The sequence below is a fragment of the Hypanus sabinus genome, chromosome 25 (genome assembly GCF_030144855.1).
Source record: "Hypanus sabinus isolate sHypSab1 chromosome 25, sHypSab1.hap1, whole genome shotgun sequence".
NCBI lineage: Eukaryota > Metazoa > Chordata > Chondrichthyes > Myliobatiformes > Dasyatidae > Hypanus > Hypanus sabinus.
Window position 1 is genome coordinate 6,943,761 of NC_082730.1, and position 23,556 is coordinate 6,967,316.

Below are 23,556 nucleotides of genomic sequence, written 5' to 3' on the forward strand. Positions count from 1 at the left end.
AGGTGAGGGGCGGGGTCACGTGACGGTGCGCTTTGTGAAGTCAGGCGCATGCGTGGTAGACTCGGCGCCGGTGTGGGGTGACGGCTGTGGAATGTGTCAGCGGTACTGAGGTACTGAGCCCGGGGGTGGGACGAGGGACCGGCTTCGCTTACGGTAACGATAGGAATCGGGGCCGTGTGCTCTGGGGGTGAGGGGGGGGGCGGAAGGAAAGAGGAGATGAAGACCCGGGCACGGGGTGGTGGTGGGGGTTAGCAAGCTAGCTAGGTGTGACCCGGGACCGGGTATGAGGCGGAGGGCGAGGCAGGAGATTGAGGTGGTTTGGTGGGACTGTTGCTCAGGTGTGGATGGTGAGGGGCGATGGGCTTGGGGTCCCAGCAGCTCCTGTGGGATGCTCAGGTACTGGGGCAGAGCGAGGTGGGGGGCCAGTGGAATGATTGTTATTATTACTGAGGTGTAGTGTCCAGATGTTTTACTGCGGGTGAGGATGTTGCGGGAAGATGAGGACTGGTGGTTGTCTTAGCTCAGTAATATGGGCAGCAGGAGCCGGAGGTGGGTTGTGGGCTGTGGGCCTTGGCATGTGTTACATTACTGTTGCAGGGATGAGATGGGGAAAGATACTGGGGTGATTGGGAGGTAGGTCAGGGTCGAGTGAAGGGTGTTACAGTTTTTCAGATATGGTGGCTGTGGGAGCTACAGTCTGGCACAGAGTTTTTTTGCCTGGAGGATGTGTGGGGTATAACATTGTGCACTGTGGGCAGAGCACTGGAGACTTGGGACTGCTGCCCAGTCCCAGACTGCACAGCTAACGCATTCCAAGAACAGCTTCCCTGGAGTGGAGCTGCTGGTGAAGCAGCTGAGTGATATGTGGGGATTGGAGCAGGGGCTTCCTTTCGGCCAGGAACCAGCTACCTTGGGTGTGTCGAATGGGGTACCTGTGTCGCACAGGCTTGTCTCGACGCAGATACTGCCTGACCTGTGTTCTTTCTGTTTTCTTTACTTCAGATTCTCAGCAGCTGCGGGTTTCTGTAACAGTGCAGGCATTTTTTTTGTCAGTCACTTCTCTGTTTGTGTCTCCTTCAGACAGTTACTCTGCAGGTGATGAATAAGTTAAAAGGGTAAATGCACACACTTTTTTCCCCTCCAGTAAAAGGCAACAAAAAAAACTACAGAGTATAGGTTTAAGGTGAGAGGGGAGAGACTGGACACTTAGCAATTTGACTATCGCAACAATAGGTCAACAGCAGATGCAATCTGAATGGCTCTTCACATGGCTTTAGGCTACCTGGACAACACAAGCACCTACGTCAGGATGCTGTTCATCGACTATAACGCAGCATTTAATACCATCATTCCCTCAATCCTAATTGAGAAGTTACAGAACCTGGGTCTCTGTGCCTCCTTCTGCAAATGGATTCCTAACCGGAAGATCACAACCTGTGCAGATTGGTGATAACATCTCCTCCTCGCCGACGCACCTCAGGGATGTGTGCTTAGCCCACTGCTCTACTCTATATATCCATGACTGTGTGGTTAGGCATAGCTCAGATGCCATTTGTAAATTTGCTGATGATACAATCATTGTTGGTAGAATCTCAGGTGGTGATGAGAGGGTGTACAGGAGTGAGATATGCCAACTAGTGGAGTGGTGTCACAGCAACAACCTGGCAGTCAACGTCAGTAAGATGAAAGAGCTGATTGTGGACTTTCAGAAGGGTAAGATGAAGGAACACATACCAATCCCCATAGAGGGATGGAAGAGGAGAGAGTGAGCAGTTTCAAGTTCCTGGGTGTCAAGATCTCTGGAGATCTAATCTGATCCCCACATATCGATGCAGTTATAAAGAAGGCTAAAGGGATCAGGGGGTATGGAGAGAAAGCAGGTACAGGGTTCTGAGTTGGATGATCAGCCATGATCATACTAAATGGTGGTGCAGGCTCGAAGGGCCAAATGGCCTACTCCTGCACCTATTTTCTATGTTTCTAAGGCAAGACAGTGATAAATTTAATTAGGAGTTTGAAGAGTTTTTGTATGTCGACAAATACACTCAAAATCTTCTATAGATATACCATGGAGAGCACAGGACCGAAAAAAGCTGCAGAGGGTTGTAAATTTAGTCAGCTCCATCTTGGGTACTAGCCTACAAAGTACCCAGGACATCTTCAAGGAGCGGCGTCTCAGAAAGGCAGCGTCCATTATTAAGGACCTCCAGCACCCAGGGCATGCCCTTTTCTCACTGTTATCATCAGGTAGGAGGTACAGAAGCCTGAAGGCACACACTCAGCAACTCAGGAACAGCTTCTTCCCCTCTGCCATCTGATTCCAAAATGGACATTGAACCCTTGGACACAATCTCACTTTTTTTATTATATAGTATTTCTGTTTTTTGAAGAATTTTTAATCTATTCAATATATGTATACTGTAATTTATTAATATTATTTAGTTTTTTTCATCTATATTATGTATTGCATTGAACTGCTGCTGCTGCTAAGTTATAACAAATTTCATGTCATATGCTGGTGATACTAAACCTGATTCTGATTTTAAAGTGACCTGAGGCCAATGAGAGCTTCCTCTAGGAGGGTGAACCCACAGAAAGCATTTGGCCCTGTCGAGTACTAAAGACCTGTGCTGATCAGCTGACTGGAGTGTTCACTGATATCTTTAACCTCTTACTTCAGCAGTCTGAGGTACCCATCTGCTTCAAGCAGGCTTCAATTATACAGGTGCCCAGGAGAACATGGTAATCTGCCTCAATGACTATCATCCAGTAGCACATCCACTTGTGAGGTTTTGTGAGGTTGGTAACGAAACATATCAACTCTTTACCTGAGAAGCAACTTGGATGTGCTCCTAATGTCACAACAGGTCCTCAGCAGATACCATCTCATTGGCTTCTCACTCTACACTGGAACATCTGGACAGTGCAGGTGCATACATCAGGATGCTCTTCATTGACTATAGCTCAGCATTCAATACTATCATCCCCTCAAAACGAATCAATCAGCTCCAAGACCTAGGCCTCAATACCTCCATGTGCAACTGGATCCTCGATTTCCACACTTGCAGACCCAGTAAGTTTAGTTTAGAAACAACATCTCCACAATCTATCTGTACGGGGCACCACAAATAGGGAGACTAAATATCTGGCTGAGTGATGTCATGACAACAACCAGTCATTCAAAGTCAGCAAGACCAAGGAACTGATTATTGACCTCAGGAGGTGGAAACCAGAGGTCCATGAACCAGTCCTCCTTGGGGGATCAGAGGTCGAGTGTCAGCAACTTTAAATTCCTTGGCGTTATAATTTCAGAGAATCTGCCCTGGACCCAGCCCGTAACTGCCATTACAAAGAAAGCACAGCAGTGTTTCTACTTTCTTAGAAGTCTATGAAGATTCAGCATGTCATTAAAACTTTGACAAATTTCTATAGATATGCAGTGGAGAATTTATTGACTGGTTGCATCACAGTCTGATATGGAAACATCAATGCCTTTGACCAGAAAAGCCTACAGAACGTAGTGGATACAGCCCAGCTGATCACAGGTAAAGCCCTACCCACCATTGAGCACTTCCACAAGGAGCAGTTTCACAGGCTCAAGGACTTCCCCATCTAGCCTATGATCTCTTCTCACTACTACCATCAAGAAGGAGATACAGGAGCCTCAGGACCCATATCAAAGTTCGAAGTAATTTATGAATGTCACTGTTTACAACCCTGAGATTAATTTTCCTGTGGGCATTCACAGTAAATACAAGAAACACAATAGAATCAATGAAAGACCAAACCAAACAGGATGGGCAAACAACCAATGTGAAAAAAATTGAAATACAAAAAGGAGAAAACAAAGAAATAATAAAAGTAAACAATAAATATCAAGAACATGAGCTGATGAGTCCAGTTCAGTGATGGTGACATTGGCAGGTTCAGGAACAGATATTGCCCTCAACCATCAGGCTGCTAAACAAGAGGGAATAACGTCACTCATCCCAACACTGAACTGCTCCCACAACCTATGGACTCACTTTCAAGGGCTTTTAATTTCATGTTCTCTATTTATTGCTTACTTATTTAATATTTTGTGTTTTATTTGTACAAATTGTTATCTTTTGCACGTTGTTCGCTTGTCCATCTTGTGTGTGTTATTTTTCCTTGATTCTATGGCATTTCTTTGTATTTACTGTGAATGCCTGCAAAAAGAAGAATCTCAGGGTTGTAGGTGGTGGCATATGTCCTTTGATAACACATTTACTTTGAACTTTGAATGGTGACTACTTCAGGCAGGTGGCCGGTATATGGAAGTGGTGGATGGGCTCACCTGCCTTATAAAGACCCTACCCAGAAGAAGGCAATGGCAAATATACAACCATCCACCAGCTGCTCCCAAGGCTTCACATAACTCTGACCGGAGGGCTAAGCACCTTGCCCAGGGGTGACCTGCAGGCTATCAGAGCCTTCTACCTCCTTTCATAGAGGTGCATCTCCACCCAGCACAAACATGCAATTGCTATAATTTACCAACATAAATGTGGCAGAAAGGGGAAAAGCAAGTGAGTGTTCATGGGCTCATGAACCATTGTAGTGGAGGGGAAGAGACCATTCCTGAATCTTTCAACGTGTCTCATCAGGCTCCTGCCAGTAACAAGAAACACACATGTCTTGGACAGTGAGCATCCTTGGTTATGGATGCTGTCTTCCTGAAGTGTGGCCTCTTGCATGGTGGGGAGGGCCGTGCCTGTGATGGAGCTGGATGAGCCTACAACACTCTGCAGTTTTGCTCACCTGTCTTGGTGTGTCTTTGGACTACGGAACAAAATTGGAGAAAATACTCACGTTTCACAGGTAGAGCATACAAAAACACCTTACAGGTGGCGCCAGAACTGAACTCCAGAATGCTCTGAGTTGTAATAATGTTGGGCTATGCCACTGTCGTTTCAATAAGACATTGGAACACAATTAGGCTATTCGGCTCATTCTATCATGGCTGATTTATTTTCTCTCTCAACCCCATTTACCTGCTTTCTCACCATAACCTTGGTCTCCACAGCCATCCGTGGCAATGAACTCCACAGATTCTCATTTCTGCTCCATTCTACAGCAATGTGGACAGTTTTGGTCACTATTATAGGAAAGTGCTATTAAACTAGAAAGAGTGTGGAAAAGAGTTACCAAGATGAGCTTGAGCCACAAGGAGAGGTTGCATACGCCAGAACTTTATTCCCTAGAGCGGAGACATTGAGGAGGTTATCTGATAGAGATCTATAACATCCTGAGGGTTAGCAGAATGAAATCTTAGTCTGTTTCCCAGGAGGGGGTTCCAATAACAAGAGGGTAGGGCCTTAAAATCAGAGACGAGAGGTTTTAAATATACATCCGGGCAGGTTCTTCATGCAAAGGGTGGTACGTATTTGGAATGAGTTGGATGAGGTCTAAAAGCAATGAAATAAATTGGATCAGAGAGGTTTAGAAGGCTGCAGGCCAATGCGGTCAGATGGGATGAGCTCCCTGGACAATATAATCAGCGTGGCTGAGTTGGGTGAAAGGGCCTGTTTCCATGCTGTATGACTGTGCTGATGGCACCCATTCCACCTCGATAACATGGTTCCACTGTTGTCTTTATATTAAACCACTTGCCCATCATTTATTCTGGGACTAAATAACATAGGAGAAGGTTCCCATCACAGAATCAGGCACATCCAGCTCAATTTAGCCCACTGATTTTGTTGCTGTTTCTCCTTTAAAGTGTAAAATCATTCTCATTGCTTTGTTGTCTAGCATGACTGAGCCTGAGTGCCGTAAGTGTCTCTCAAATTTGATTTTGCTTTGAGAAGTGGATTGACAAGAGCAAGGTGGTAGACGTTGTCCACGTGGACTTCATTAGGGTTGGCCAAAGTCATGTTAGAATGGTCTAAAAGGTTATATCATATGAACCTCGTGTTTTGTGACTCAGGCTTTTACATTTTCTGCCCAATGAGAGATGGTCAAAGAGAGAATGACCGAGGTAGGAGGGCTTCTTGATTATGTACACGCACTTACACTACATACACACTGATCTATCTATATTGAGAGTATATAGAAAGAGAGATCGAGACATATTATTTGTAATTGCGGATCTTAGTTTTAGCTCTTAGTATTATGTGAACATTCCCACACTACTTGCTTCTCATGTAGCAGTTTGATTTTTTTTCATTATCTGATAAAACAATAACTTGCATTGTATAATTGTCTCATTTCTGTGATGTCAGCTCCTATCAAGCACTTTTGAAATGAGTGACATAACATTTTAACTGTATGGGGCACAGCAACACACAGTCTTGGTCACTTTGAATCACTGGTATAAATGGTAAAAGAAAAATGGATCTTGTCAACAAAGTCCTAGCTGAATGACAGAATTTCACTTTTTTCCTTCAGAGTAAAATGCTACGTTTGCGATGCAAGGCGAAGAATGGAACCCACCTGATGCAAGGGCTGACCTCGTCATCCAGTGTCCAAGAACTGAAAGATAAAGTGGAAGAGCTAACAGGGGTTCCGTGTGCTCTGCAGAAAATTATGGTGGGATATCCTCCATGCTGCCTGGATCTCCACAATGGAGAACTGGCTCTCAAGGATTGTCCTATCAAATCTGGTGAGTGTATTAAAGGCCCTGTCTACAGAACAAATGAGTAAATGCTGCCTGAGTAATTAAGAGGGCAGGGCCAAGTCAGAGGTATTCTACTTAGTACTCATGCAATCTGCATTCGCCTTTGGTAGGCTGGAGGCCATCAATTGAACACTAAACATAAAACACTAGCCACCTAGAGAGGTGACAGAGGACTGAAGGATAGCTAACGTTGCTCCCTTGTTCAAGAAAGGCTGTACCAATAAACCAGAAAATTACAGGCCAGTGAGCTTGAAGTCAGTGGTGGATAAATTATTGGAAGATATGTTAAAAGATGCATAAGTATTTAGATAGACAAGGACTGATTAGGGATAGTCAACATGGCTTTATACGTGTTAGATCATGTTGAACCAATCCTTGTACAGTTTTTCAAGGAAGTTGCTAAGAAAGTTGATGAAGGAAAGGCAGTGGATGTTGTCTAAATGAACTTCAGCAAGGTCTTTGACAAAGCCCCATATGGGAGGCTGGTCCAGAAGGTTCAGTTGCTCGGCATTCTGGGTGAGGTAGTAAATTGGATTCGATATTGGCTTTGTGGGAGAAGCTAGAGAGTGGTAGTACAAGGATGCCTCTCTGACTGGAGGCCTGTGACTAGTAGTGTGCTACAGAGATCAGTGCTGAGACCGTTGTTTGTCATCTGTGTCAACAATCTGGATGATAATGTAAACTGGGTCAGAAAGTTGTAGGTGACTCTAAAAGGGGGCATAGTGGTCAGTAAGTAACACTATCAAAGCTTGCACTGTGATCTGAACCAGCTAGAAAAATAGTAGATGGAATTTAATGCAGATGAGTGTGATATTGCACTTTGGACAAACCTGGTTAAGACTTCACATCAGAGCACAGAGGAGTGTGGTAGTCAGAGGGGTCTGGGAATTTAGATCTGTAATTCCTTGAAAGTGGCATCTCAAGTTGTAAACAGAGCTTTTGGCACCCTGGCCTTCATAAATCAGAGTTTGAGGATCAGAGTTGGATTGTTATGTTGAAGTTGCGTAAGAAGTTGCTGAGGTTTAATTTGGACTATTCTGTGCAGTTCTGGTCACTTACCTAGAGAAAAGATGTAAATAAGATTAAAAGAACGCAGAGAAAAATTACAAGGAAGTTGCCAAGGCTTGAGGACCTTGGGAATAGGGAAAGGCTGAATAGGTTAGGATTTTATTCCCTGGAGCACAGGAGAATGAGAGGAGGTTTGATAGGAGTATACAAAATTAAGGGGTAGAGACAGGTTTTTTCCCCTAGCTTTAGGTGAGAATAGAACTAAATTTTTGTGTTAGGGGTGAAAGCTGAAATATTTAAGGAGAACCTGAGGGCAAGCTTCTTCACTCAGGAGGAGGAGCGAGTATGGAATGAGCTACCAGTGAAGTAGGCTCCATTGCAACGTTTAAAAGAAGTTTGGATAAGTGCATGGATGGGAGGGGTTTGGAGGCTATGGTCCTGGTGTGGGGAGATGGGACTGGGCAGAAGATCAGGTCGGACTGGATGGGCCTGCTTCTGTGTTGGAGAAAGTGCAAGTGAACTACTGCTTCGCTGGGTCAGAATGTTTGGGCTCTGGGTACTGGGAAGGGAAGGTGTTGGGTCTCCTGGGATGTTGTGAGCAGGTGACTAGCTGGCCAAGTAATCTCAGTATCCCACCCTTTTCCCACTGCCCTGAGAATGCTGAATCTGTAGAATTCAGAGGGCTGCGGAAGCCTAGTCGATTGTACGTATTTAAGACAGCAGTTGACAACTTCTCATTCGGTGAGGGATTTAAAGATTACGGAAGAATGGGGTTAAAAATCCCTCAATTGTCTACACTTAAATGTCTTAATTAAAAACATATTTTACACACCTGGGAAGGAACTGGGAGTCAGTAAATCAAGAAATCAAAAGGACAGTTCAGAAGAAATGAGTTTATCAAAAAAAGTGGCAAGTGGGAATATAATGATATACTAACTGGTGGTTGAGGTGAATGGTGCGGATGTGTGGTTTATCAGGAAATCCCAGCCATCTTTATGCTATGGACCAAAACCATTAAACAAGGGATCCATGCACCACCCCAGGGTGGGAACCACTGGTTTGGATAAAGACTGGGTAAAGACATGCTGGAGTCATAGAAAACTACAGCACAGAAGTAGGCCATTTGGCCCATCTAGTCCATGCCAAACTATTAATCTGTCTGAACCCATTAACCCCTCCCATCCATGTATCTTCAGAAAATTCCATTTAGATGTTGCATTGGAGAGGTTTATATGAGCAGGTAGCTGAATGAAGAGTGACAACCTAGCGTGAAAGATCTGTTTGTTTGCTCTATATTCCTTGTCATTGATGTATTTCTTCATAATGTCTAAACCAATTCTGAAGTAAGCAAGTAGGTCACATTAAGCACTCTTTTCCAGGAGATACTTTGATTGTGGAGGAGGAACGGGATGTAGTGAAAACCAGAGCTTCCATCTCAAAGCTTGGTGTGGAAAGCTCAGATACGAGTACTTTCCCACACCTGACTCGACATGTTGTCCCTGCAGACAACTCCTGCCTCTTCACAAGTATCCACTATGTGGTAGAAGGAGGTGTTTGTGAACCAAACTGTGCCCCAGAAATGCGGAACCTGATCGCCCAGATCGTGGCAAGTGACCCCCACTCATACACAGAAGCGGTACTGGGAAAGAGTAATTGGGAATACTGTAATTGGATTTGCCAGAGTGACACATGGGGAGGGGCCATTGAGATCTCCATTCTATCCAAATTTTACCGGTGCGAGATCTGTGTCGTGGATACACAGACCGTACGAATCGACAGGTTTGGAGAGGACGTCAGCTACAAGAAGCGGGTGCTTCTGATTTACGACGGAATTCACTACGACCCGTTGGAACGGCGGTTTGAGGACCCCGAGACCCCACCGCAAACCATCTTCTCCACAGCGGATGATGTTATACTCGCTCAGGCACTGGAGCTGGGCGATGAGGCTAGAAGAAAACGGCAGTTCACCGATCTGAACAGATTCACACTGCGTTGCATAGTCTGCCAAAAGGGCCTGGTGGGTCAGGTAGAAGCTAGGGAGCATGCTAAAGAGACGGGGCACACCAACTTTGGAGAGGTGTGATGTTCAGATAATTAACTACCTCACGCTCCTGGAATGCACTGGAATAATTCTTTAGGAACAAAATGGAATTATATGGATCTTTTAAAACCTGGTTTGATTAGTTGTGAGCTGATCAAATTGCTGGTTGTTTGAAAAGGTTAGTTCTCATTCTTGAACTGCTGTTTACATAGTAGGAGTTGATTTTGCCTGATCAATCTATTATCATACACCTCTCATTGCATATTAAAATGTTACTGCCTCAGGTTTTCCCCACTAAGTGTATTAACTAACGGAGAGATTTAATTGCCAGAAAAATGGCAGTGGTTTCTCCAGACTTTGATTGTTCCCAATTAAACTTACAAGAGTGAGCCAAACTGAAAACCACCTTACTGCAAAACATTCAACTGAAGAACGTACATGTAAACCTTTTGGTGTGAATACTAATTACTATAGGTTCATCATTCCAGTGTGGGGGTGGGCAAGGGTAAGAGCACAGTTGCCTGTTTAATGATTTAATAAGTTTTTAGTGGTCAGTTCTTCAGAATAACATACTGAGTTACCACTTTCATTTCTAGCCTGTGTTGGTGGCCGGAAATGTTTTTTAATTGTTCTGCTGAGTTATCATTTATTGCAGGGATTTCTAACCTGGGGTCCATGGACCCCTCGGTTAGTGGTAGGGACATAAGAAAGGTTGCAAACCCCTGATTTATTGTATAAATGCTAGTAACCCACTTTCCCAGTCTAAGGGAAGTTTCACTGAACAGCCCAAGGCAACTCTAAGATCAGGAATCCCTACCCTTTATAGAAGTGGTAATGGCATATTGTATTCAGGACTAAGCTACACAGTCAGCCAAAGTATTTCACAAGTGAGATCTTGAGGAATGTTCACTGGATATTTTTGCCTCCCCTAAAAATTCAGAAGCTGCTACAGCGTTAAATTGTTACTTGAAAGGCAAGGGTTTGGTTCTTAAATGATTGTATAAAACACGCATGGAGGCAGCCCTATTGGTGATGCAGCTTCCTAAACAAAATAACCAAGACAGAGTCAGTTCAGGCGCAGTTAATAAATTTGAATTCTGAGGAAACAATCCTTCTATAATTTTCAGATATGAAACTTTGTAATTCCTTCACTAGCACATGGAGAATTGTTACTTGATCTCAGTTACACTGTCAACGGGTGGATCAGTGAGTGTCCTAGTCCAAAGCTTTCCCAGTAAACAACTTCTGGGTAATCAAATCCATGATAGTGCCTCTTAACATTGACTCAGTGCACTGTATAAGAATTGATGATTTTTCAAAGTCAAACTTAATTAAAATCTACTCATCTTAAATCGATAACACAATTAAAATCGCGGTCTGCTGTTTTAACCATTACTCTGAAAATGGCTTCTATCCAGTCAAAATCTTGACAGAATTAGGGATATTTTGTATGTGAATCACTTGTAGACGTTAGCAAAGAAACTGGTTTGGAAAGCTGATCTTTAAAGATGACTTCTGGTCCCATTGATCTTTGAAGATGACTTTTGATTTAATTGATGTTAAATTTATTTATGGAAGTATTCATTTTGTAGCAGGCCTAAACTGTTTTAGTCACAATCATTTTATGTGCCATATGTTTTTATCAGACATACATCAATATGTAAACATTTAAGTTTTTTTAATATACTTGTAATTTATTTAATGATGCATACATATTTAAATAGTGAGAAAAATTGAGTTTTTGGTGCTATTATTAGGAAGCCATTTTTTTTTAATTTCTAACGCTCTATTTAGAATTTTTCAGGATTGAGTCAACTGCAAATGAACAATGTTCAGATGTGAAAGCTCAGCTAACAAATATTATGACTAGCAACTTGATTTTGTTATTGGCCCAGCATGTGGATGATGTCTTTGGGTTGTTGTTTTCAGCTAATTTTAATAACTTAAGCAAAATCCTGTTACAGGTTGTTATCTGAGTATGTGAACATGCCAAATTTTGTACCACAAGGTTATTATTGTAGTTGTTTAATACAAGGTAATATTAGGAAACAGCTCAGCTTATTCCAGAAATCAACTGCTTGCACCCTTTGCTTCTCTTTTATGTTGGGTGCAAAGTAATGATCTCTGTGGCAGCAATGTGCCTTACACCCAACTCTGAAACTAATATTGTACAACATCTCCAAAGAACACGTGGTATTTTGCAATACAAAGGAAATGGGTTAAATCATTTGGAACTAATTTCACATCACAAGTTAAAGTGTGTCTCTGGTCGCCAGTGTGAGCTGGAGATCAAGAGTCTAGTTTTAATCCTTACCAGTAGCACTTCTTCAGGATAAACTGTCCCCCTCAACTATTCCTCTGTAGAAGTTCACTACCAATAAGTGAGTCCCATAGTGTCATTGCTTTTCAATCTAAAGCTAATTTCCTTTCAAATCTTCCTGAACAGATGGCATTACTAACCCTTGTTTAAGTGCTTTTTTTTTTGGACAGTCTCTTTTAATTTTGGATAAACTTGCATGAACTTGAAAGAGTATATTCCTCCTTGTCATGCCTTTGGCAAATAATTGCACTACTGCTATGTGCCTGCAGGTGTCATCTCAACCTAAGAGATGCAACAATCATTGGTTAATACACCATCAGTATGGTTCATGGCTAGGTCACATTGTGGGGTGTGAGAAGGGGACATTTAAACATTCTTGTTGCTGAATGACTTTAAAAGAGTTTGCGTCTATGCTCATTAACTAATATCATGTAGCTACTTGCTTGAGTTACTGTCAAGTTACTTCTATAATTCCTTGTCACTGAAATTTATTAGGAATATAACAGAAGGCCCTTTAGCCCTATTAGTCGAATGATCCTAAAGATCCAAATTCAGTTCCTTGAACCTGCTTTCTTCCCATATCCTTTGATTTACTTAACCATTAATATTCCTCCTTGAATATATTTCAGTAATAGGTCTCAACTGCCTTCTCTGGTGCAGAATTCCACAGGTTCATCACTCTGGGTGTGGATATTTCTCCTCATCTGAGTCCTATATGACTTGTCCCTTCTCATTGGAGCCCCTTGAGATGGCCCCCTTGTCCTTGGGCTGTGACCGTGAACCCGCTGACTATCAACAACATCCTGCATCTGGTCTATCCAGAACTGTTAAATATGTCAGAATCAGGTTTATTATCACTGACATATGCTGTGAAATTGTTTTGTTTTGTGACAGCAGTACAATGCAAAACATGGAATATACCATAAATTACAATAAGAAATCTATAAATAAGCAGTGCAAAAAGAGAAATTAATGGTAGTGTTCATGGACCATTCAGAAATCTGATGGCAGAGGGGAAGAAAATGTTCCTAAAATGTTGAGTGTGGCTCTTCAGACTCCTGTACCTTCTGCCTGATGGTAGTAATAAGAATTGGAGGGGTCCTTTATGATGGGTGCTGTCTTTTTCAGGCATCAGCTTTTGAAGATCTCCTCGATGCCAGGGAGGCTGTTGCCCATTACGGAATGAGCTGAGTTTACAACCCCCTGCTTCTTTTACCGATTCTTTACAGTAGCCCCACAGTACATCAGTAGAAATTTTCTAGTCTTGGGTGACATGGACGCCATGTCACTGACCTCTAGAAAATGTGTAGGTTTCTGAGTTCATTCTAAACTCTACAAAAGAGCCCTAACCAATCCCATCACTGCAGGCTTGTTGAGGCATAATCTGATTATGCATACTAGTGAAAAAGAAAAGAATGAATTCTGTTCCTTTGTTAGAGATTACATACGGAAACACTTAGAAGCAAACCATTGCAGTTTTCCTAATGTTTGTGTTAGCTTCACAGCCCACCCTATACATTTTCAATGTTTATAGCCTCTCAATAGAAGATTTAGATTGCATTTGGGCCCAGTGTAAACACAAGCATTATGTAAACTAAAAAGGGAATTGGAAACACTTAAGGAAAAATAATTTGCAGGTCTTTAGGGAACAAATTAACGTCTCCTCAAAGAGCTAGCATGGAATTGATGGGCAGAAATGGGCTATGACAGGTCTATAATTTATGAAAGGGTGTTAGAGAGAAACAACAAAATGTGACAGACTTCTTATGACATTAATGTTGAGAGCACCGTCTTACAAAATTTGGCAGAGAAAAAATAGATTTAATTATCTATTATAAAAATACCTTGTAACATAGATTATTGTACTACATTCATTTGATCAGTATTTTAAAATAAGCTTCAATGACCTATGGTTGGGTTGAGTTATTCTCCAAATTTTACTTTTTGGAGTTTACTTGCAAACATTTCATCACCTTGCATGGCAGCACTGTTGATTGTGGTGTGTCCTCTGAATGCTTGGCCTTTATATACTTTTAAATCAGCTGATTGGCTGAGTGGTGAACTTTGTGCATTGTGGTCAGGAATTTTGCCCGCATCAATTCATATATAGGACCGAGGTCTACATGTTTTACAGAAACGTTTGAAAAACCATGCTTCTAGGCATTCTCTTGCATGCCGTGTGTTCACTTCTGCCATGACTTTCTCTGATGCCCAGTTGAAATTCTGCCCTTGATCTTCATGGATAGAGACTAGGGAGAGTGGTCATGCTGCTTAAAGCCAGTTGATCTTCATGGATCTTTGTGGATAGTTTTCTCCCAATCTGGCCAACGTAATATTTGTTGCAGTTTTCGCACTGGATTTTGTCATTATACATTGGACTGATTTTGATTACACTTCTACATTTCTAGAGCTAACATTAAGTGCTGGATCATGTAAAACATATGGTGAAACACAGAAGATTGTGCTCATGCTGGAAATCTTGAGCAACGCACAAAATACTGGAGAATCTTAGCAGGTCAGGCAGCATCTATGGATTTCTCCAACTTCTGGTAATTTCTCCCCATCACCCTTCTTCCTTTTCCATTCCACATTCTCGTTCCCCTCTTTTACCCCTTCACCTCCCCCGGTGCCCCTCCTTCCCTTTCTGCCATGGTCCACTTTCTTCTCCTATCAGATAATTTCTTCTTCAGCTATTTACCTCTTCCACTCACCCTTTCCCAGCTTCTCACTTCCCTCCCCCACCCACCTCCGCCTTCACCTGTCACCTGCCAGTTTGTACTCCTTCCCCTCCCCCCCACCTTATTCTGGCTTCTGCCCTCTTCCTTACCAGTCCTGATGAAGAGTCTTGGCCTGAAATGTTGACTGCTTATTCCCCATCATCGATGCTGCCTGATCTATGGAGTTCTGCCAGCATTTTGTGTGTGTCTGTGTGGCTAAGTGTTCGTTACAGCAGCTATGAAACATAACTGTGTTGGCATGTGTTTCATAAGCCCTTGGGAATGTTACAGGCTGGCAGCACTTAGTCAAGATTGTCCCATTGTGCTATTTACAGAAGCATTCCATATTCTCAAAATTCAGGTTCAGCAGAATTATTGTTGAGTTGACAACAAAATGTACCTGCCAAACCTGCATTCTATGTTATACATTACAGCTGGAGTGGGTAGCAGTGATAATCATTTTTGACAGCAGTTTAGTGCAGCTGTGTGTATCTGCTACTTGGCCAAAATCTTAGAGAACAATCTCAATAGAATTGGACCAATTAGGATATCGGTTGTGCACAGATTTTAATTTTACCCACTTCAATACAAGAGGATAAGTGTACGGGCTAACCCATTGGTGTCCATGTCATAGAACTCAGCCAGAAGCAGGTTGGCTGGGCTGGCTGCTGCATCTTCTTTTAAAACCATCAATACTACTCGAATTCTCATTAGAATTAACATCATCTGCCTGTCTAAACATAGGCAGAACCTACTAATATCGGCCTTGTTGAAGGTGACGGCAAACTGAAAATTAAAATGGAACTGTAGTTCCTCAGTATTAAAGGGACATCTTGTGTCTGTATGGCCCTGCAAATTAATTCTCAAGCTAACACACATCTATTATTTTTATACTACTTTTTTTGTTAATCTTCTCCTGGTATTAGAGTTGATTTAAATCTTTGTTTCTTGTTTTTTAAATTGTTACTTTTAAATTTTTTACCCTTAGCAAAAAGAAGTCTCATGACTTTCTCTAAAATCTTATAAGTTGTAACCTTGGCCCAACGATCTCCTCTGAACAGAAGAACATCTACCCCCTACTAAAACTTTAAGATCACCATGATAGAAATAAGGGTATTAAGATTATTATGTGGATGGGGCTGTGTCTGACACTGACAGGAGGCCAGTGTAGGAGAGTTTTTAAAGTGGAAAGCCATTGCACCAGGGCAGTTCCACTCAACCTCAGAAGTCCAGGTCCAGCAGTACAAACAAGCGTCTCAAACTGGGACCTTGGTTGCAGTGGATGACCATGACGTCTTCTGTACCTTGTCATGCCTTTCGCTCTCCACGGAATGTTGCAGAATCACTTTCCTGACTGTTGGATCTCACTGGATCTCATTTGTCCAGTCTACCAGAGCTGATTCCACATGCTAGGATAGGCATGTCCCTAACTCACTGGGGTAAGAGGCTGCTGGTTACCCTCACCTGATTTAGCCCACTTGTCGAAGCAGTTTACCAGGGTGTGGCCGCTGTCACATGGCAGACAGCTACTTGGAACTACCAGTGAGAGCTGAGTGTCTAGTCAGGACCAAAGGTGAGTGAGCTGCCCCAGAGTGACATGACAAGCTGTTTCACCAGAGGTGCTACCCCTCCCTGGACATCACATAGATGTACCCCAAGATTATTATCTGAATCATGACTAAAACCTACAGTATCCTATACAACACTTTGCTCATTTAAATTAACTGACACATAATCTTCATTACCAATGGGAATATTTTCTTAAAACGCATTTCTTTTGAAATTTTGTAGATAAACATAAATGTAGTTTGTCTTTTATTAGATGTTTGCTGTTGATCTTTGAGTCAGTTCGCCAGCAATAAAGGCATTAATGTTTTTCTTGCCAGCAAACCCTTGCTCCAAGACCAAGGGCAAGTTTAGCTTTTCCTCTGACCAAACTAATGGATTCCTGCTTTCCTTCTGGACCTCTGCTCCACTGGAAGAGATTAGCCGAAAGCGGCTGTCCTCTTAGTTTCACAGAACAAGGTGCATGTGAAATTTTAGTGGGATCGCAGAGAATGGTTTACAGGAAGTTATCACAAAGTTGCAACTAACAGCTAAGATCAAAACGAAAGCAAAGCTGCAGTAATATGGAGACCTTTCCCCCAACATTAACCAGATTTATTCCGTTTACAATTGAGGTGAAAAATAACTCAGTCACAGCTACAGTTTACTGTTTGAGCTTTTTAATCCTTTTGTAAATGAATTTATATATAATTATTTAATGTATAATTAGAAATAATTTATAGTTCATGTGCATATGGTACTTGACTTAACAGATACGTCAAGCAAAGGTCAGTGTACCGTATATGATCTGTCCTTGATTAGTTTGTTCTTTCATTATGTGCTATGTTGTGTGACATGAATAATCATGGTTTTTCCATGGCGATGATTATTCTTGGCAAATTTTTCTACAGAAGTGGTTTTCCATTTCTTCCTCCTGGGCAGTGTCTTTACAACATGGATGACCTCAGCCATTATCAATACTCTTCAGAGTTTGTTTGCCTGGCATCAGTGGTCATGTAACCAGGACTTGTGATCTGCACTGGCTGCTCATATGACCATCCACCACCTGCTCCCATGGTTTCACATGACTGGCAGAATGGGATGGGCTAAGCAGGTGCTACACCTTGCCCAAGTATGACCTGCAGGCTAGTGGAGAGAAGGAGCATCTTATACCTCTTTTGGTAGAGATGCATTTCCACCTCGCCACCCAGCTGTAGGGGTATCAAATGTTATGGGGAGAAGGCAGGAGAATGGGATTGAGAGAAACAATAAATCTGGAATGGTGGAGCAGATTCGATGGGCTGAATGGCCTAATTCTGCTCTTGTGTCTGAAGCTCTCATATTTGGTAATGGATTACAGAAACATTTTAATACTGCTTTGTGCCAATCATTTCTTCTACAATCAGTTGTAAATCTCCATAACAAACCCTTGGGGGTTTTAAGCTTCAGTACATAAACTTTAGTTGAGCAAGGGTTTAATGCATGGTGGACTAGAAATGTCTTTCAACTGTGAATACTGTGGTTATGTCATTGAGCTGTTTAATTTTCACTTATTCATACATTTGCATGCTTTCAAAATGATCCTTGCTGCCTAGCACTGAAAATTAAAGTCAGTTTCTTGAGCATGAAACTGGGAAGGCTCTTACAAAATCTGACATCACTTAAGTCGAATAGGGTTTGAATAATGATGAATGCCAGAACTCAGCAAGTAATTTTTTTTTCCAAAACATGATTTAGAATTCTTGTTGTGGTGTAGAAAGATTCCACTAATTGGTTCTTGGTGTCACTAGTTAAGCAATATAATGCCCAAATAGATAATTGCCAGTCAGGGTATCATATTCTGTTCAATCTTACTAAGTTACCTTACTAGATCTGAGCAGCACAGTGACGCAGTTAGTAGGGCCACTACCTTGAAATATCGGAGACCCCAGTCTGATGCTTGCCTTGAGTGATGTCACATGGGTGCTTTAGTGTCGTACAGGCCAGAGATGTGTGGGTAGGTAAGTTAACTGGCTACTTGTATGAGGTCCGTGTGGTCACATAGAATCTGGGGGAGTTGATGAAAATGCAGTGCGGGGGGGGGGGGGGGTAGATAAATAAAGTTAATGTCAGACCATAAGACATTGGAGCAGAATTAGACCATTCAGCCCATCGGGTCTTCTGCCATTCTACCATGCCAATCTATTATCCCTCAACTCCATTCTCCAACCTTTTCCCCGTAATCAAGAACCTCTCAACCTCTGCTTTCTCTATTTCCTATGACTTGGCCTCCATCGCTGTTGTGGTGATGAATTTCACATATTTACCACCCTCTGGCAAAGGAAATGTCTCCGCTTTTCTGTTTGAAAGGGATGTCCTTCCATTCTGATGCTGTGCCATCTGGTCCTAGACTCCCTCATTATCGGAAAGATCCTCCCACTCTACATCAGCATTTGCAGTCACTTGTGTCTCATTTGTTTTTATAACGAGAGGTTGGACAAACTTGGGTTGTTTTCCCTGCAGCAGCAGAGGCTGAGGGAAGATCTGATGAAAGGCATAGAATAGGCAGACAAGATTTTCCAAGGATTCATATGTCTAATACCAGACAGCATGCATTTAAGATGAGATGGGGTAATTTTAAAGTAGGTGTGAAGGGCAACTTTTATTTTTTAACGCAGTAGTGGGCAATGTTCCCTCTAATTTTTTTGTATATCTGTGTGGACCAACCATTGCTCTGACCAGAAATTCCAGCTGTGCAGCAGCAAAGCACCATGTGTGGGAGCATTTCAGTTACTGCACAGCCACACACCAGCGTAGCTTAGAGGGAACTGTCATGATGTGTGCCTGGAATGCACTGCCTGGGGTGGTGGTAGAGGCAGATACATAGAAACATAGAAAACCTACAGTACAGTACAGGCCCTTCGGGCCACAAAGCTGTGCCGAACATGTTGTTCATACCTTAGAAATTACCTAGGGTTACCCATAGTCCTCTATTTTTCTGAGCTCCATGTACCTGTCCAGGAGTCTCTTAAAAGACCCTATTGTATCCGCCTCCACCACTGTCGCCAGCAGCCCATTCCACGCACTCACAACTCTCTGCGTTTTTAAGAAAACAAAAACCTACCCCTGACATCTCCTCTGTACCTACCTCCAAGCACCTTAAAACTGTGCCCTCTTGTGCTAGCTATTTCAGCCCTGGGGAAAAGCCTCTGACTATCCACATGATCAATGCCTCTCATCATCTTATACACCTCTATCAGGTCACCTCTCATCGTCCATTGTTCCAGGGGGAAAAGGCTGAGTTCACTCCACCTATTCTCATAAGGCATGCTCCCCAATCCAGACAACATCCTTGTAAATCTCCACTGCACCCTTTCTATGCTTCCACATACTTCTTAAAGTGAAGCAACCAGAACTGAGCACAGTACTCCAGGTGGAATCTGACCAGGGGCTTATATTGCTGCAACATTACCTCTCATCTCCTAAACTCAATCCCACGATTGATGAAGGCCAATGCACCATATACTTTCTTAACGACAGAGTCAACCTGCACAACAGCTTTGAGTGTCCTATGGACTCGGACTCCAAGATCCCTCTGATCCTCCACACTGCCAAGAGTCTTACCATTAATACTACATTCTGACATCATATTTGACCTACCAAAATGAACCACCTCACACTTAACTGGGTTGAACTCCTTTTAGAAACACAGAAAAACCTACAGCACAATACAGTCCCTTTGGCCCACAATGCTGTGCCAAACAAGTACTTTAGAAATTATCTAGGGTTACCACTTTTGCCACTTATCCCAGTTTTGCATCCTATCAATGTCCTGCTATAACCTCTGACAGCCCTCCACACACCACCAACCTTTGTCATCAGCAAATTTACTAACCCGTCACTCCACTTCTTCATCCCAGGCATTTATAAAAATCACGAAGAACGGGGTCCCAGAACAGATCCCTGAGGTACACCACTGGTGACTGATCTCCATACAGAATATGACCCATCTACAACCAACTTCTATGGGTTGTTTAGATAGGCACATGAATGTGAGGAAAATGGAAGGGTATGGACAATTTGTAGACAGAAGAGGTTAATATTGTTAGCCATTTCATTACTAACTTAATTGGTTAGGCACACCATTGTGGGCTGAAGGGCCTGTTCCTGTGTTCTATGTGTTTATGCCCCAATATTCTTGTGTCAAAGACACTATAAGTAGAAGCTGCTGCTGTGAGTCACAATTAGTTCAATATGTGCTTGAAGAGGCAGGCTACAGTTATTTTGTCTGCATTCAATGGCCTTGGATCAGAAGATTACAGCCAGCTCATTACCTCAAGTACATGATGTAAATTATTTAATTGTTATTTATAATTAATTATCATAGCTATTAACACAAGAGATTCTGCAGATTGGAAATCCAGAGCAACACTCAATGCTAGAGAAACTCAGCAGGTCTGAACAGGGGCTCCAGATCTGTGGTTCACAGACCCCTTGGTCAATACTAGGAGTCTGTGAATTAAAAAGTTTGGGAACCCCAGTGATAAAGGGTCTTGGCCCAAAATGTTGACTGTTTATTCCTCTCCATGGATGCTGCCTGACCTGCTGAGTTCTCCAGTATTTTAGTGTGTGTTGCATTTTTTTATGAATGCAATAAGTTCTCAAATTTTCGTATAATTTAATCATGTTTAGCTTCTGACTAGGTCAGACCTATTTATCACAGCTATTTAGAAACAAAATTCCATGGAGCTATTTTATCCTGATTTAATGGGAGCCCAACCACAGTGTGAAAAGAACAGGTTTGATTATGACATCTTTACAAGGGATCATATGTTTACCCTTTTATTCAATCCCCGGAATGAAAGAGTAAACATGAGGAATGTTTGATGTCTCTGGGCCTGTACTCACTGGTGTTCAGAAGGGTGGGGGGTGGAGGATCTAGGCTATTGAATGTTGAAAGGCCTGAACAGAGTGGATGTGGAGAGGAATTTTCCTATAGTAGGGTAGTCTAGAACCAGAGGGCACAGCCTCAATAGAAGAACATCACTTTGGAAAAGAAATGAGGAATTTCTTTAGTCAGATGAATCTGTGGAATTCATTGCCACAGACTGCTATGAAAACCAAGTCATTGGGTATATTTAAAGCAGAAGTTGATGGGTTCTTGATTTGTAAGGGGGTCAAAGGTAATAGGGAGAAGGCAAGGGAAGGGTGTTGAGAGGGATAATAAATCAGCCAAGATCAAATGGAATGGTTGAGCAGATTGGCCTAATCCAACTCCAATGTCTCAGTCATGTATCACTTTTAAGAAATAAAATTAGCCATGGGTGCACCAATATTTGTGCTTCTCATTCTAGGTAATTAACTGCTGCCATCTGCTGTTCCTGGAGCCAAAAACAAGCATCAAACCTTGCAATTTTGAATCATAATGTAGGTGAATTTTTAAAGCCAGTCTCAGATTTAAAATAACAACAGCAGTTGTATCGTTCAGTGGGTTAGGAAGGAGCAGTGGTGAGAGAATGAGTTACATTGCAGGTTTTCTGCATTATTTTCAGTGTTATTCATTGAGGTTTTGATATTTATTTGGTGTGTTGAAAGTTTAATGTTTAGTGATCATGAATATAACAAATAGCATGAGATCCTGATGGTTTAAACTCTGGTCCAGTGAATGCAGGAAGGAAATGTATGTAGTACAGGCTTTTAATCCTTGGTCAAACATAGTCAGCTGAATATTGCTGGCTGCTGTAAGCAGATCAGGACTTTGATGTAATCATATTCCAATATGGAACTTCAGAATCAGGTTTAATATCACCAGCATATGTTGTGAATTCCAGTATATATTTAAATTACTACAAAAATAGAAATCAAAAAGTAGTGAGGTAGCATTCATGGGTTCAATGTTAATTCAGAAATCAGATGGCAGAGGGGACGAAGCTGTTCCTGAATTGTTGAGTGTGTGCCTTCAGGCTCCTGTACCTCTTTCCTGATGGTAGCAATGAAAAGAGGGCATGACCTATGTGATGGAGTGGTGCTTAATGATAGATGCTGCCTTTTTGAGGCATCGCTCCTTGAAGTTGTCCTGGATACTACGGAGGATAGTGCCCTTGGTGGAACTGACTAAGTGTACAATTCTCTGCTGCTTACTTTGGTCCTGTGCAGTAGGCCTCTCTTTCTCCCCCCCCCCCCCCCCCCCCCGCCACCACAAAGCGCCCTCTACATATCAGATGGTGATGCAGACAGGATGCTCTCCGTGGAACATCTGTAGAAATGTGAGTGTAATTCACATTTTCTAGATATTGAACAGAACTGGAGTCTCCCTCGCTGCTGAACTCTTCAAGGAGTCCCACAGCAGAGCACATGTTTAGTGAACAAACAAGGGAAAGTCTGCAGCTGCTGGAAATCCAAGCAATGCATACAAAATGCTGGAGGAACCAGCAGGCCAGGCAGCATCAATGGAAAAGAGTAATGTTGACGTTTTGGGCCGAAATCTTCATTAGAACCCTTCAGTTGCACATGTTTAGTGAGTTTTACCAATAGATCTGCTTACTGATGTCATTCCAGATTAGACCCAGAGCAAGTTCCACAAGCCAATTTACTGCTTCAGTGAAGAATGTGTAAGAAAACGCTTTGACTTTTTATTATTTTGTTTATTGATTTTTAAAAATTTTTGGTACTTTTTAAAATCATTTTTAACAGCTTTTGACTGTTTCCAAATATCTGCTTTGGCAGAAACATGCGAGATTCTGTAAGTGCTGGAAGTTCAGTTACACACACAAAATGTTGGAGGAATTCAGCAGGTCAGGCAGCATCTATAGAAAGGAATAAACAGCTGATGTCTCAGGACATTTCATCTGGACATATTCATTCTTCTCTGAAGATCCCAGCCTTTTTATTTGCTGTAAAGCCCCTACCATTGACCGAGAGGTTAATTGACCCCAGGTTGGGAACCCCTGTAGGTGCTGCCTGACCTGATAAGCTGCTCCAGCATTTTGTGTTATTACACAGCTTTGACAGAGTGCAGTTTGAGGTGTGACTTTGATATGTGTTAAATGTCATCATGCTGGTTTCTTGGCCCTTGCACATGACCTAATAACAGGATTTGGATTCCTGTTTATCAACTCCAGCATACACTCACCCAGGAGGATTAAAACCAGGTAAGTGTGGGGCAGGGTTGAACAAACTAGGCATGAGTGTGGGTGATTGCGTTCACTGAGCATAATATTAGTGGTAAAAAGAGTTGGAAAAGAGAAATATAAGCTATAAGGAATAGAAATATTCGGCAGCTACCTTGTGGATTGGACATGTTAAA

General features: G+C 42.3%; 1 protein-coding gene across 2 annotated transcripts; it reads left to right on the plus strand.

The window, feature by feature from the left end:
• Window positions 1-39: 39 nt before the first annotated feature.
• Window positions 40-22,424, plus strand: yod1 (YOD1 deubiquitinase). Of its 2 annotated transcripts, none has more exons than XM_059949991.1 (3): window positions 40-110; window positions 6,412-6,625; window positions 9,028-22,424. In XM_059949991.1, the coding sequence occupies exons 2-3, from the start codon at window positions 6,418-6,420 to the stop codon at window positions 9,729-9,731; spliced, it is 912 nt and encodes a 303-aa protein (XP_059805974.1). In that variant the 5' UTR covers window positions 40-110; window positions 6,412-6,417; the 3' UTR covers window positions 9,732-22,424. The 2 variants fall into 2 exon arrangements, with proteins under 2 accessions (XP_059805974.1, XP_059805973.1); XM_059949990.1 differs by lacking the exon at window positions 40-110 and adding an exon at window positions 4,713-4,842.
• The last annotated feature ends 1,132 nt before the right edge of the window (window positions 22,425-23,556 follow it).

What these genes read in the sequence shown, in the direction of transcription:
- yod1 (XM_059949990.1), top strand. Translation starts at nt 4,717, where the DNA reads ATGGTGGGGAGGGCCGTGCCTGTGATGGAGCTGGATGAGCCTACAACA. An exon ending in AAAATACTCACGTTTCACAG is followed by an intron (nt 4,843 to 6,411) that starts GTAGAGCATACA and finishes TTTTTCCTTCAG; the next exon opens with AGTAAAATGCTACGTTTGCG. An exon ending in GGATTGTCCTATCAAATCTG is followed by an intron (nt 6,626 to 9,027) that starts GTGAGTGTATTA and finishes ACTCTTTTCCAG; the next exon opens with GAGATACTTTGATTGTGGAG.